Genomic DNA, 13,914 nt, shown 5'->3' with positions numbered 1-13,914 from the left:
AAAGGACTTTCAAACCTGTCTTCCTTGAAAACCAAGCCCCCTACACCCCACAAGGGTGGCAATTCATGCCTTTGTATATCCATGTTTGAAAGGCTTGCACACTTAAACTCAGCACTGACCTTTGCTGAACAAATCATTACATTAGTTCCTTGCTGCTGCTTCTGCTCTTCTTGAAGGCTTTTGCTCTGAACTGCTGTGCAGTTTTTTGACCCTGGATTAATCTGGAGCACGGTCAGTCTTCTCAAAATGTGCCACTGCCATGTCTGAGACGCTGCTCCAGCCTCTCCCCCTACCCCGCTGGAAGAAGTTATAATTGTGTATTTGAACAGGAGCATTGCCTGAATCAGTATAAAGCTGTTTAAATTTTGGTAACAGCCCTTTCAGGGAAAATAGCTTTTTCCTGCTCAGAACAAGGGATGACAGTGCTCTGGGTCACAGCTCACTGCTGTAAAGTGCAGTGTCACTGGCTCGTGGTGACAGTGTAAGGGACACTCTCTCCCTGCTCGGAGTGGTACTGAGCATGGAGGGGCTGCAGTCCACTGCGAAAACTCTTCGGGACTTCCTTCCTCATGCAGCGTCACAGCACCGCACTGCACCGGCGGCTTCCAGGTTGCTCTGGAAGTCAGGAGGCTTTTGTAGGATGTTAAAGCAACACAACTCAGTGTGAGACCTTATGGAAGGGCAGGTGATGCTTACTTTAAACACAACTTTTTTTAGTCATGATTGTTTTCACATCACTCTCGCTCACAGATCTGTGTACTCGTGAGCGTGAGGTCTCTGTGCTCAGGAGCTCTGGCCAGGTTGGTAGCACAGGGGATGAGACTCCACTGGCTGTTCCTCACGTCTCGTGGGCTCTTCTCTGGTGCCAGCAAACTGGGTTTTGGACAGGCCTTTTATGCCCACCATAAGGAGTTGGCAGTTCCCAGGCTGTGAGTCTTTTTGCCTCAGAATTTTGCTTATTTCAGCTTCATAAACTTTAGGCAAGGCTGCTTGGTCAAGATGTTCAGATGTCTTCTTGTATGTTCTTCTCAATTATGAGGCTGGATCTAGGGCCAGGGTATAGGGGAGTCATTTAGCTGACTCAGTCTTGGTGTTATTGCTTTGGGGTTTCTATGTGTAGAGATGTTCTTTTATATAGTCTGCATCTTGCGTTGGGCCTGTTGAACAGGTTTGTGGGTTTTTGCATGGCTTTGGATTGAAATATTCACTACCAAGGATATGCAGAAGGCTCTCAGCTTTAGGAAGGAACCCCAAGTGAAACTGTAAAGGCTGTCTTAGTTGCATTACTTCACTCTCCAAAATCTCAGTTAAGAAAAAACAAACAAAAATCCCAAGAATAGCAAAAAGTAAAAATATTCAACCATGCTTCAAGTGTCTGAAGTTTTAAAACACCTGATAACACCGGCAGTATTCCTGTAATTCTCATCTTTCTTGTAGAAAACATGTTGTTCTCTTAATTCACCAAACGGATACCTGCTCAGAGTCACACTTAATGGGTAAAAAGTCTCCTAAGTAGAGCTATTTTTGTTTATATGTGCCTATGACAACTCTGTGGAAATAAGTCTTTAGAGAGCCTTTTGTTTAACAATAGGACTTCAAGTGCCTTCATTATTAAAAAATGTAGAGTCTATTGAGTGTGGTTCTAGACAGAGGAATCTAAAGAGAGTATCTAGTGGAAGCTGTCCTACATTGCAGTCCGGAGCGTTGTCAGCAATCTGTGAGACTTCTCCAGTAACACCTGAGATGTGATAACAAGATAACTTCCTGAGCATGAGAACAAATATTGCTTGTAGAGCAATTAGAGCTGAGGGTGGGAGGTGTGCTTTCTGTGCGTCTCTGGTTCTTGTTTTCAATTTATCATGAAGCAATAACTGCTGAAGAAATGTCTCTTTAGGAAGAGTAAGTAAGGAAAAAAAAGCTATGCAATAAACTGTACAATTGCATCTTTTTTTTTTTCTTGCAGGTTCTTTTTTTTTGTTTTTTTTTTAAAGGCAAAATGTGAACCTTGTGTTGAACTTTGAAGTTACTGACTTTGCGTCTTTTCAGTTAGGAGATACTGGTTCTGACAGTCGTATGCACTGAGCTTTTTTAGCATTCTGGATTATATAACAGCATGGAATTTCAGAAGGAAAGCAATAAAATGTTTCTTGACTTGTTGGCACCGTCTGAAATGCCCTGCAGTTTCTTTAGGACCTGTAATATATTCCTGATGATCTTTTTTCCCATGTAACTCAATGGTGGATTTTAATTTGCTTCTCATTGCAGCAAATTAAAGTACTTAGAGTAATCTCAGCCAGATTTGGTTTCATCATGAGCTCCTGGTAGTTAAGCCTTTCTCTTCTGCAAGGACAGAAGTCTCTTTCTCCAACAGCAGCATCTGAAGTTTCTGTGAAAGCTTAGGAGGCTGGAAAGGACCTCTGATGTTCTAAGTCCAACTCCCCTGCTGAAAGCAGAGAAACCAGAGGAGGCTGCTCCAGCTCTGTCCAGCTGGGTTTTGAGTTATCTTCAAGGATGGAGACTCCATGACCTCTCTGGGCAACCTGTCCAGTGCTCAGTTTCCCTCAGATTTTTATTAAAAAAAAAAAAAAAAAAAAAAGTTTAAATGGAATTGCCTGTATTTCAGCTTGACAAGAGGAAAATCACTGGGCAGAAAGTAACCAGTTTTACAACTCTGGTCTGGATAAATTCTTCTCCATCAAGACTGCCAGCTTTGTGCTTTATATATTTATTAAATGCCAAAACTTCTTTTAATCTTGAGCTCTTATCCTCTTGGATAAAAATGTGTGAAATTCCTTTGGTAGGCTGGTCTACATCCTTTTCCGTGTAGTTGTTTGTCTATGTTTATCCCATAGATTTTGGGTATTAGTGAAGCTTGTCTGTAATACTCATTTACAATGATGGTAAGACCCTTCACTCTGAATGGAACCAGATGATATTCTGTTTTAGAAAATAATGAAACTGATAGTAAAATACTGAGAAGGTATTTCTGTGAGGTACTTTCTGTTTACTCTGAAGCCAGCATGCACAAAGGGAGCGATGAGCATCTTTGAAGAGCTACTGTGTAACCTTTAAGGTGAGACTTGCATCAATGTCCCGAGCAAGGGAAGGAGCAGAACCCAGAATGTCTTGGCTGCCCATAGGGGATGTTCCACCCGTCGTCCCATCCTGTATAACACCATGGGTTAGCAAAGTGAAGGTAATACCTCTGTGTGTGTGCATAAAAAAATCAGAGAGGACATGCTGGCAAATATCTCATGAATCCATATGCAGAGAGTCAGAAGTTGCTTATGTTAGTAACTGTTAGTAACTGCCCGTAGCAGCCTGCTGAGTGCAGCTGTGCGGAGCAGAGCTTTGCACAGGAACCAAGTGCTACCAGAACAGCTCAAAATCTCATGGAGAGTATAAAAATATGCATGTTACCAAATCCTTGCCTTCTAACAATGCTTCTTAAAGTTCCTTTTAAAGGTTGTAGTATACCATACCCTGCAGAGGTGGTGTGGACTTTTGTTTCCTTTGAGATTTGCTGAGAATTTATTGCAGGGCTTGGTGGGTTCTGCCAACTGGTAAAACTGCCAGTCTTAGGTGGTGATTTCAGGAAGGCAAACTTGGCGTCCATTTAAGATACTGAACCAATGCAGTGATCTGGGCAAATTAGCTTTAAGATCAGCTATAGGAATGAAGCTCTTAAGCTTCTCTTTTCTGTTTGCTTGGCTTGGTGCTGGCAGGGACATCTCATGGCTGCAGACTCATTAATTTTGAAGATACTTAACCTCTAGCTGGAGATCTGGTCAGTGACCTATCAAGATTAGCATCTCCTGGAGCAAAAAGGCTTTATCGTGGTAATCCTCTACTAAGAATGCTCCTTGCTGGAAGTTCACTGTGTGATGTCCTGCATGTTAGTGGGTACAGATTATTTTTTTTTTTTCTTCTGGAGGTCTGAGCACAGCAGGCTGCCCATGTTGGGAGTGTCCGTGTTGTAGGTCCCCAGAAGTGCTGTTTTGTATGGATTAGCTTCTGAATTGGTTTATGTGACCATGCTGATCTTTGCAGAGCAGATGATAAAACAAACAAATCAACACTGTCAGCAGCCCTACTAAATGTTTTGCACTCTTTCTCCGGAACCTGCTGTGCGATTAGTTCAGGGAAGGTGCTACTTGCATGGGATCCATATTTTTTCTTTCAGAAGCAAGTTTGCTTTGTAAGTATGTTGTTAATGGTATTTTTTTTTCTTTAAGCAAGACTTTGTAAGCTGTAATCCTACATTGGTTTATATTATCATTATCAACAGTCCTAACTGGATTTTCAACTATCAGCAAGCTTTAATACTTGCTAAAATTACTTTACAGGTTTGTGGGATCTGTCAAATTTACATTTTGTGTTGAGTACATTGCTGCTGATATATATTAATAGGCACTCTCAGGATTGATCATCATAAGAGTTTGGCTAGTCATTTTTGTTTGCTTTTATGTCTTATTCGTAGATCACATGTAGACTGTGTGTTTTAGGAGGGTCTGCAGAACTGGGTTTGGAATTGAAAAATCCTTTTTTCTACAGTCCTTGGGACCCTGTTTTCCAAGATCATGTTTCTCATGTTCCACCAGGCTTGCTTGAATAAGGAGGAACCGAATATTGGGTTGGGGTGGGAATGACAAATTAGCTGGATGCGTCGGCTTTATACCTGTACAGCAAGTAATGTGGACAAACACTTTGGGAATAGCAAGGGAGTTTTTGCTAATGCTTATTTTGATACAGCAATCTTTGTTCTCTGCTTGCATTGTCACTGGCACTCGCATAGCGAAGATCAGCAGAGGCACGCTGCTAGCAGGGGGGAGCAAACGGCTGCTGTGGTCTCGGAAGCCTTGTGCCTGCTCTTGACCTGGCTGCTGGCCTCTTGGCTGCCTCAAGCAGCTAACTGGATTCCTTCTTATGTCTGTTTTTCTGCTGGAAAGCAATGGTGGTTTTGTTTTGGTTTTTTTAATTAGTATCTGTTATGAAAATATTGTATGAAAAATATGCAAGTCACTGGTTTATATTTCTAATGATTTGGCAGAGGCAATTCACAACTGCTTTTGAATCATCTTTCATCTGGTTTTTGGGGCTTTTGCTAGAACTAAGGGTTTGCAAATACCAATATAGCTTTGCTCAACTGTTGCAGGAGTTTGATTTCATCTGATGTTGCATGTAAATGTTTCCCTTTACACTTCATTTTGTATGCTGCCTTACTGTCCTGCTCATTCCTTTTCCAGCAAGGTGTGTGGTTGAGGGAGGTTCCCCTCCTCTTTAAATAAAGGCATGAATGCAACCTGGCTACTAAAAAAAAAAAAAAAGAAGTAGAGGTTTTATTTCTGGTTTACCTGTTGTGACCATAACTTTGTTCTTCCCCTGTGAGATCTATTAATAATAGCAATATGCCAATATGTATTTGTGGTCTAGTACTAACAGATTTAGTTAAAATATTTAGAGTTCAATTGGTGTGTGCTCTAAAGTTGATCAGACTTAGCGTGGGTCCAATCCAAAAATCAGTTAGAGTCATCTTTGAGAAAGTTCATGCCAAATTTTCTTAACTGCTCCCAGGCCTCTTCCTCACACTGACAAAGACATTCACAGTCTTCTGGGTTTTTTGCTTTAAATGGAGTTTTATAGACAAATGAATGACAGGCTCCTGTCCAGAAGAATTTACAATAGAGTATAATTAAATCCCTTGCTATTCTGCACCGCAAATAATCCTAAATAATAACGTCTCTTGACACATGTAGTGGCATTTTATCTTCAGAGTACTTTGCAAATCTGAACGATCATTGTCTGTCTTAATAAAACATTCCCTGCTTAAATTGTCAGTCTTTATGCTACCCATAGACTCCATGATCAGCCAGCATTGCCTAGGCTGATTTTTCTGCTGAGCACGAGGGGGTTACTGCCTTCACGTGTCACCTTTCCCGCTTGCTTCTTGCACACAGTTGTACCTCGTCCTTTGCATAGAGGAAGCAGAGCTGTCATAAAGCTCTGTATCCTCTCTGCTGAAGTCAACTGTGTCAAACGTAGTCACTTAACAGAATGGTAGCCAAAAGCCACTGGCAGAAAAGCAGCATCCACTTGCCAAATCAACACTGCTTTAGGATGCTTGTAGATGCTTGTAGCATCTGTAGGGTTGTAGCACAAGAGGTAGAAACAACTCCACTCATGGTCAGAAATTGAATTTGTTCAAAAGTAGTTCTTCAACACTTTCTCTTGGTGGTGTTTACACAGAAGCAAACTAGTAGAAGATCCTGTGTTTGCTAGAATTACACTTTGAATTCCCATTCTCTGGCCCTCAGAGTGCATATAACGGTAAAAAATAAATCTGCTTTATTTCTATTTAGTTGGATCAGAATCTGAATAGGAACTCTTCTACAATCATGAATTCTGTTAGAGCGTAACATGGCTTCCTGTAGTTAGTGCTTGTCTTGTCGTAGTGTGTCAGTACCCAACCTGTGGATGGTAGGCAGCATTCTCTGTATTTTGAATTTCAGTAGGAAAAAAGGATGTTTCTGGCATGTTACTTGTTCGGTTGTTTCTTGTGGGACACCCAAGTTCACACGCTAGTGCCATGAGCAGTCTTGTAAATAGTCTGTCTTGTTTCCCTTTGAAGATCCAGTTCCTTTTTGCTCACATCATCCACAGTATGGCATGTCTGGTACAACATTTCTCAGCCCCCTTGGAAGTGGAGCACAGCTGGGACACGCCCGTGTACAGGTCAGCTTGGGAGCTGGAAGCCCCTCCATTTGCGCAGGGCTGGGGATGGAGCAGGAGGATGAGCCGGTGGCCGTGGGGCTGCCTGTCGGCAGCTCGGGGAAGGGATCTGTTCCCTGTCTAGCAAGAGGCCAGCATGGGCAGGGAGAGCCTGTGTCCTGCCTCCTGCTGAGGGAACCAAGCTGCTGTTAATTGAAACCTGGTGACACCATCACTGCCGCCTCCTGAATTTAGGTAGAGAGGCACTTGCCTAGTCGCCTGTCCCATCTGCCATGCTGCAGTTAATGTAACGCCTCAAAGGGAGTTAAAGCTCATTAATTCTTCTGCCTTTCCTGGGGATTATCTGTGAAGTCCCTGCTAAAGTGTGTTGCTGTCAACGACTCAAAATGGGAATATGCAGACCGTCGTATGCCTCTGACCTTGCAAAGTTTTAGAGCCTAGGGACGCTGTATGGCATTGAACTCCAGATTTTAATTATGAGAAGTAGTATTTATGTACTAAGCTGAGATTTTTACGTGTTTCTAACTTCATTGAATCCCCTCCTATTCTTGTAAGAACAAAATCTCTGATCAAACTGCTGTAACCACCGATTGATTTGTACTGGTATTGTTTCATTATTTTGTGATGTAAACCCAAAAAACCCACAAAAGCCCTCTTTCATCTTACTCTTTCTCAATCACTTTATTATTATTAGAATTTTTACAGTTTCTCTGTGAATCTCTGTTCCACCTTGCTATGAATTCTCTGTTTGCAGCTAGCTGATACCTCAGCCTCCTAGAAGAGGCAGTGGTTGTTGCTTTTATATACCAGTGTTCTGTTTTTAATTGTTTCTTCTGTTCTGTTCCTTCTGTGTGTTAACATTGGGTTTGCTTTTATTAACTGCAGTTTTGGACTGAGTTAAGGGTTGTCTTCAGGGATATCATTTGAGGCACACTGTCAAGTTCCTTTCCTGAGCTCCAGTCTTGCAAGTGGTACTGTTAGCCTAAGTGAAGGTAAAAATATTAAAAGCATAGAGATGTATTGGCAAGAGAGTGTAGCATATTGCATTAGGGGATGAGAGAAGGAATTTGTGTAAATTTTTTTTGTGTTTCTTTCCAGAAGAAACTGGAAATCAGTTTGAAAGTCTTATGTTGTCAATAGAAGAGTTGACAAATTCAGGTCTCCTTAAAAGAAAATTCATCTGAAAAGTCACGAGTCTGGGTATTTGTTTTGAGCCTTTCCACTGTGGTTGTCATATTTGAAAACTTTAGGACTTGTATTTTTGTTTCTTTTGTGCAACTACAGGATCTAGAAATGTCTTTGAAAGTTGAAACGACCAGGCTTTTTACCCTAACAACTGAGAGTGAGGGAGCTACAATAGAGTAGCTAGTATTGACATGGCTGAAGTAAAGGATTTTTTTGTGTGTTGATCTTAAGTGTACATCAAACCTTGTGAGTGTTAGCTCCTTTATAGCTAGCTTTCATATGCTGTACATATTGATACATCTCTTATTTACAAGGAGAACTTAATTTATGCCTTAGTGATCCCCCCCCCCCCACCCCCCCCCCCCAGCCATTACCACTAGTTGCTGCTTTTGTTTCTCTGTTGAAGTGATTTAAAGTTAAAGCGATAAAAATAGTGGTCAGTGGAGACGCATGTGCAGTTCCCTTCATATCCAAAGCTTCTCCCCCAACATGTAGGGGTGGACCACCCTCCTTGAGAGGCCTGTAGCACTCTCAGGGGCCTCTATATCCCAGCCTACCAGGATGAGAGGTGAAATCATCTTGTTCATGAAGACTTTGGTGCAGCTGGGGCTGTTGTCAGTGCACCATATGTCTGCTACTAGCTCTTGCTTATCCACTAGTTCATCCCAAGGTGCTACACTGGGAGAAGAGAATAGGCTGGAGCAAAGTGGAGATGTAAATTAAAACAAAACAAACAAACAAAAAACAAGCATGGATGGTGAGAAAGAGGAGAGCCCACATCATGTCTTAATGCTGCTGCTGGAGGGTGTCTCAGTTCACAGCTGAGCTTTCTTGCTTTGGTTTACTGAATGTCTTCTAGCTCCTTATAAGGACTTCAGGAAAAGGCTGATCTGCATATTTTCAGTATTCCTTGTGACAAACCTTATTTAAATAGTTTTATGTAGTCTGACTTCTTTATTTGCATGCATTTTTCTGTGAGGCATTTATAGGTTGTGAAAAGTGCCTACCAAGGCTTCAGTAATAAAATACTTAACTCTCTAACATCTCAAATTGCTGAAGGCTGTTAGTCTCAGTGCAGTTGTTTTTAACATGGGCCAGCAAAGAAAGATTAAAGTTTTCCTTGGTTAGATATAAACTATCAGTCTTTGATGTGTTGATGTGTTCAAAGAACTGTCTTTATTGTAAACTGGGGGAAGATTAGGCTTAAGTGTGAAATATAAAGATATACAAATAAAGGCCTTTGAGGTATTCAGGGAAAAGTTACTCAAATAATTTGGAGTTTGTCTTCCTAGTAAAATAGAGAGCAAAACCATCCTATGGGTACTGTGTGTCTGTGGTGGTACTAGCATTTTTGTAAATATGGTCAGATTCAGTGCATACAAGTCGATGCTTAGGCAGGAGAGTAAGGGGCTTTGGTTTCCCCTCCTTCCCACTGTGACCTGATGAGGAGGTTGTGTTTGGCATTTCTGTATTGACAGACTTGAAAGCTTTGCTCAACCTCAAGTTCAGGGTCTCAGGGTTGTTCTAGCTCTTATGTTAATGAAAAATCTCCCTGAAGATGAGAGTGAGGAGCTAGCGTGAATTGTCCAACATTTGAAAACGGGGCAGCACTTCGACATGTGAGTCCATTCTCCATCCTACATGTGTATCAAGAAGCAGAAATTCCAATTGTTCTGTTTCTTAAATTTGGAGAGTTGGGTCAAAGCAGTAAAAAATGAATGTTCATGGTCTCTGGTTTGGCTAATGATTCATGTTATCTGTTGGCCTCTGAATGTCATATCATGCAGTAATCGTATCTTAAATATTTTAGCTTAATCTTTCTCTTTTGACTGTGTCATTTTCTTCTCAAATTTCAGTATTCCCAGGAGAAATCATGGATGAAAAGCTGTCTTGCAAAGAATTTCTCGATCGTAATGACTCCTGGGCGATGGATGATGGAGACCTGTGCTTTGAATCACAGCCCATATTCAGACCCATGGAGATGGCTGGTACGACTGTATTATTCTTAAAACTCTAGCATCAGTTATTTTATCAGCTGAGTAACTTGACAGAGTCCTAGCCTCTATCCCTAAGGGTGGTTTTGTCCTCTTGCATTGTACTCACGCCTGTGTTCTTTAGGATGTGTTGCTCTGTTTTCCTAAAATGTGTAACATCTTGACACCAGAATTAACTTAGCACATCAAGCCCCTAACTTGCCCTAGAGCATAGTCTAGCTGGTTAAAAATGGAGTTGCTAGTCCAGTGTGTTAGAGTGTGAGGGAAGCAGGTTTCCCCCTGACTCGGCTCACGTGGCCATAGCAGTTTTTGGTTGACCCCCACGGTTTAACCGCTCTCGAGTACTGTGGCTTTCAGTGCAAACCTCGCCAAAATTGTTGACAGCTGAAAGCCAGTCTTGCCTCGCTCTCAGAAATCCCAGTTCCAGCTGTCATGTAGCTGCGTCTGCAATGCAGGTCAGTCTGTTCCAGAGGCAGCCTGTGTAGCTGCTGACTCTCTTGAAAATTAAATGAACCTTGTATAACTTGTCCCTGCAAAAAGATACCCTTTCACCCAACAACTTTCACCCAATTTTCTCTCATTTTTGAGAAAGCTTATGGGAAATTACTTACTAGCTCTTGGAGGGTATTAGAAATGTATGTGCTGCCCAGATTATAACAGGAATAAACCTGGGAAAGATACTGGCTGAAACAGGATGAAATTTTTTTATATATATTTTTTTGAGCACTGTAGATGTGCTTGCTAAATTACTATCTTGCTATCTGAATCTCATCTTTACTAAGAGATTCAGTGAAGAAATTATGTATTGTTACAAGGGCAAGAAATGATTCATGGAACAACTGGAACAAAAGAGCCACTAGTTTCTAAAACACAGTTGTTGGGTTTTTCCCTCCCATTGCTTTGTTAGATGAAAGAATTGGATGTTGATGTAGTTATGCTTAATAGCCACATGACAAACTTGTTGATTAAGAGCAGTTTACATACCTAGCCCATCACCCAGTATTCTTTTGGCCTGAATAATGTGAATCTGTGGGGTTATCTATTGCATGAAACCACTTTTCCTTAGGTTTCACGTCCTTAGAGTATCTTGCACATCTGTACATGCATAAGGTACCCCGTGTACTTCAATGTGAAAGTATTACTCCATACTGCTCTTCCTGGTACTGCATAAACAAGAGATTCTGCTTAGAGGTTAGTAGATTCCCATAACTGAGCAGACGGATCAGAGAGGATAGACAAGCTTTAAGGACTTGTCAGCAGGAGGAGAAAAATATGAACAGCAGACTCATAAAAATCTGTGGTTTTATTAAATATATTTATGCACACTCTTTGGAAAACAGTAGGATGATTTCCCTCCCAAGGAGAGAATTCTCTGGTCAGTGGTGTAACAGGTCTCCTGACCAGCATTGCTGTAATTGCTCATTCCTTGGTGAGGAACATGGGAAATGCCATCTCTGCCATTTCTGTGAGCAGCTGGAAGAGTGCATTTCAGTCTGCTCTGGACTTTGCTGTTATATATTACAAACACTGCCTTGGGATCTGGCAGTGGGACTCAACTCAACAGAAGTAAAAGTTATGAGCAAAAACATACATATGTATTTTACGCACTACCTGTAATAAAAAGACTTGTTTTAAAAATGTTATTGTAATGTAGAATGAATAAAACTTAAACATTATCTAATTGCTTGCAAGCTTTGAAAGTGCTGCAAGGCCCTTAATTACAAGTGTATAATGATTTATTACTGTAACTACAGGTAAATATCTAAATATGAAGAGCTCCTATTTAAATGATCTACAGTAATACGCTTTTATTAGTCCACAGTCATTGGCAAACTGGAACTATGTCACTGAACAGCAAAGGATACAAGTCTCTATAGAAGTGAGCTGAAGAGAAACTTCCATAAATGTTTTGTCAATCTTATCGCCACCTGTTTAGAAACAATACTCTCAGATTCTTAACATTTGTCTGGCTTCCTAATATTCTAAACAAGCTGCAAATTTTGAACAAGTAGAGAATTATTTTCAGGGCTCATTTAATGCAAGAACTGATAATTTCCTGAAATGGCCATATGCCATCCATACAGTTCATCTTTACCCACCTGCCTTTCAATTTTCAGCTGCAGTGTGTTTTGCTGGAAGCATCACCTTGTCATCAGCAGCACGACATCGCTTTCCAGTCACAAAAATGCTAAAACTTGTGTAGGCCATAGGCCCACTTTGAGTCTGTGGAGGGTCTTTGGAGATGGGAAACAAAAGTTCAGCCATAACTCCTTCTGTTTCTCCCTCTGGAGCAGAGACAGGGTTTAATCTGGGTCGCCCGTTTTTGCCATGTCATCTAACTGCTGCATAAAGAGGGGACATCAACAGCATCTCTTTTAGTTTTGAAATGAGGGGAATGCCACGTCTCCTTCCCCTTGCAGTGTCTTGCCCTTGACTGTATTACAGTACAGTGACTAACTCATGGAAGGGTCATCTTTTCTTAGTTTTATTCTGTCAGTGAGGTCGTCTGTCTGCTCTCTGACTCATGGAATTTCAGTTAAGTAATCCATCTTATAAAACTCGGCACGGTGGTTCTCTCTGTCCCGTCTGGTTTGAATGCCCATGCTGATTACTTGAAGGGAAAGGAGGTGTGTGCACACAAAAAGTAAAACTTGCAGAAAAGGAATTTTCTATTGCTGAATCCTCAGCTGCTGGAGTACCATCTTTTGCAGATGACATCGATATATCCACTTAAAGCATGGACCAAAAGCAGAATAAAGCTAATGCGTGTTAGACCAACCAAAGCTGACACTAGACAACTTGCAAACATGGTCTAAAGATCCTGACAGCCTCACCAGTGAGTCTGGTCTGGAACTAAGGGTGAAGGCTGTTCATCTGCCTGGGACACTGGGAAATGTGCTGTTTTCCTCTCTGGCTTGTAACTTGGTTAAAAAAACCTGACCATCAGTCAGTTTATACTGGTGTACTGTTGTTGGGCAGGAAGCATGTAGCTTATGCAGGCTTTCCTTGGTCTGCTGTTGAGTTAACTGATGTGGAGCTCAGCCATTGTTCCTGACTCAGGTTAGCTGTATGTGTCCATCAGGTTGGAAACAGATGCTTCCTCCTTGAGAGGAGGAGATGGGTTCTCCATGCAACAGTTGTAATCTAAACTTCAGTCAGTTTTCCCTAGGAAGCAGTCTGAACAACTGTGTTTTACTGTTGGGCATAAATTTAAATTATGAAGGTGTTTGCCCCTGGTAAATAATCTTGAAAGCAGTTTTTCTTCAGAAGTCCAGTTGTGGTGTCAGGTGCATCTTCATCTTGTTTTTTAAATAATCTTACTCTGCACCATGTCTTCCCCCCGTGTGGTGACACTGGCCTCGTTCCTTGTCTCCTGCTAGACCCCTTCAGCATGCACAGAGGGGAGAATCTGCCTGATTTATCATTTCCTACTGACATGCAGAATGTGCCGCTGTTCACGGGCCATGCTGATGCTTCCAGAGACATCCATGGTGAGTTCCTTCTCGGCATTTGTCCTGATAGTCAGATTTTGGTGTTTTCGCTGTTGACTTTCATGTACTGAAAATTATTAAGCTGATAAGTTCACAGACTATATAATCACTTTTTTTTTTGCCTAAAACCATTCCAATAGCTACTTCCAGGAAGGGGTTTTTTTGAAGTGTATTTAGGCAGAAGGAAATAGGACAACTAGACAAGTTGAGTTAAAGCAGGCATTACTGATGGGTCTTGTCTTCATGGCTAGAAATGGGTGAACTTTTTCCATGAAGTGGTCTTCAGGTTTTGGATTATTGGAGTTTAAGCGGTTATTAATAAGAATTCATAGGAGCAGAAGCAGAAAGCAAAAGGAAATAGTTTGCCTGTGCTTACTGTCTTATACCTCGTTAAAAAAATTAGATGTGCATACACAATTTACAATGCAGTTTGTAAAGGTGAGCTGATTGAGAGAGTTTCTTATAAACTTTATCTAAGCTGCTTGTGAGCAGAACAGAATAGTTTATTTTCCAAG

At 41.3% G+C, this 13,914-nt stretch overlaps 1 protein-coding gene across 1 annotated transcript in view; it reads left to right on the top strand.

The window, feature by feature from the left end:
- The window catches only part of MAP4 (microtubule-associated protein 4), a 127,097-nt gene that overhangs the window by 55,092 nt on the left and 58,091 nt on the right, over positions 1 to 13,914 (top strand). Inside the window, exons 4-5 of the mRNA XM_010563415.1 lie at positions 9,771 to 9,902; positions 13,289 to 13,399. Coding sequence (XP_010561717.1) covers positions 9,771 to 9,902; positions 13,289 to 13,399 — 243 coding nt within the window. The remainder of the gene's footprint in view (positions 1 to 9,770; positions 9,903 to 13,288; positions 13,400 to 13,914) is intronic.

The sequence above is a fragment of the Haliaeetus leucocephalus genome, unplaced genomic scaffold, assembly GCF_000737465.1.
Source record: "Haliaeetus leucocephalus isolate CR32 unplaced genomic scaffold, Haliaeetus_leucocephalus-4.0 Scaffold0, whole genome shotgun sequence".
Lineage (NCBI taxonomy): Eukaryota > Metazoa > Chordata > Aves > Accipitriformes > Accipitridae > Haliaeetus > Haliaeetus leucocephalus.
This window is presented reverse-complemented; position numbering and strand designations above follow the sequence as displayed.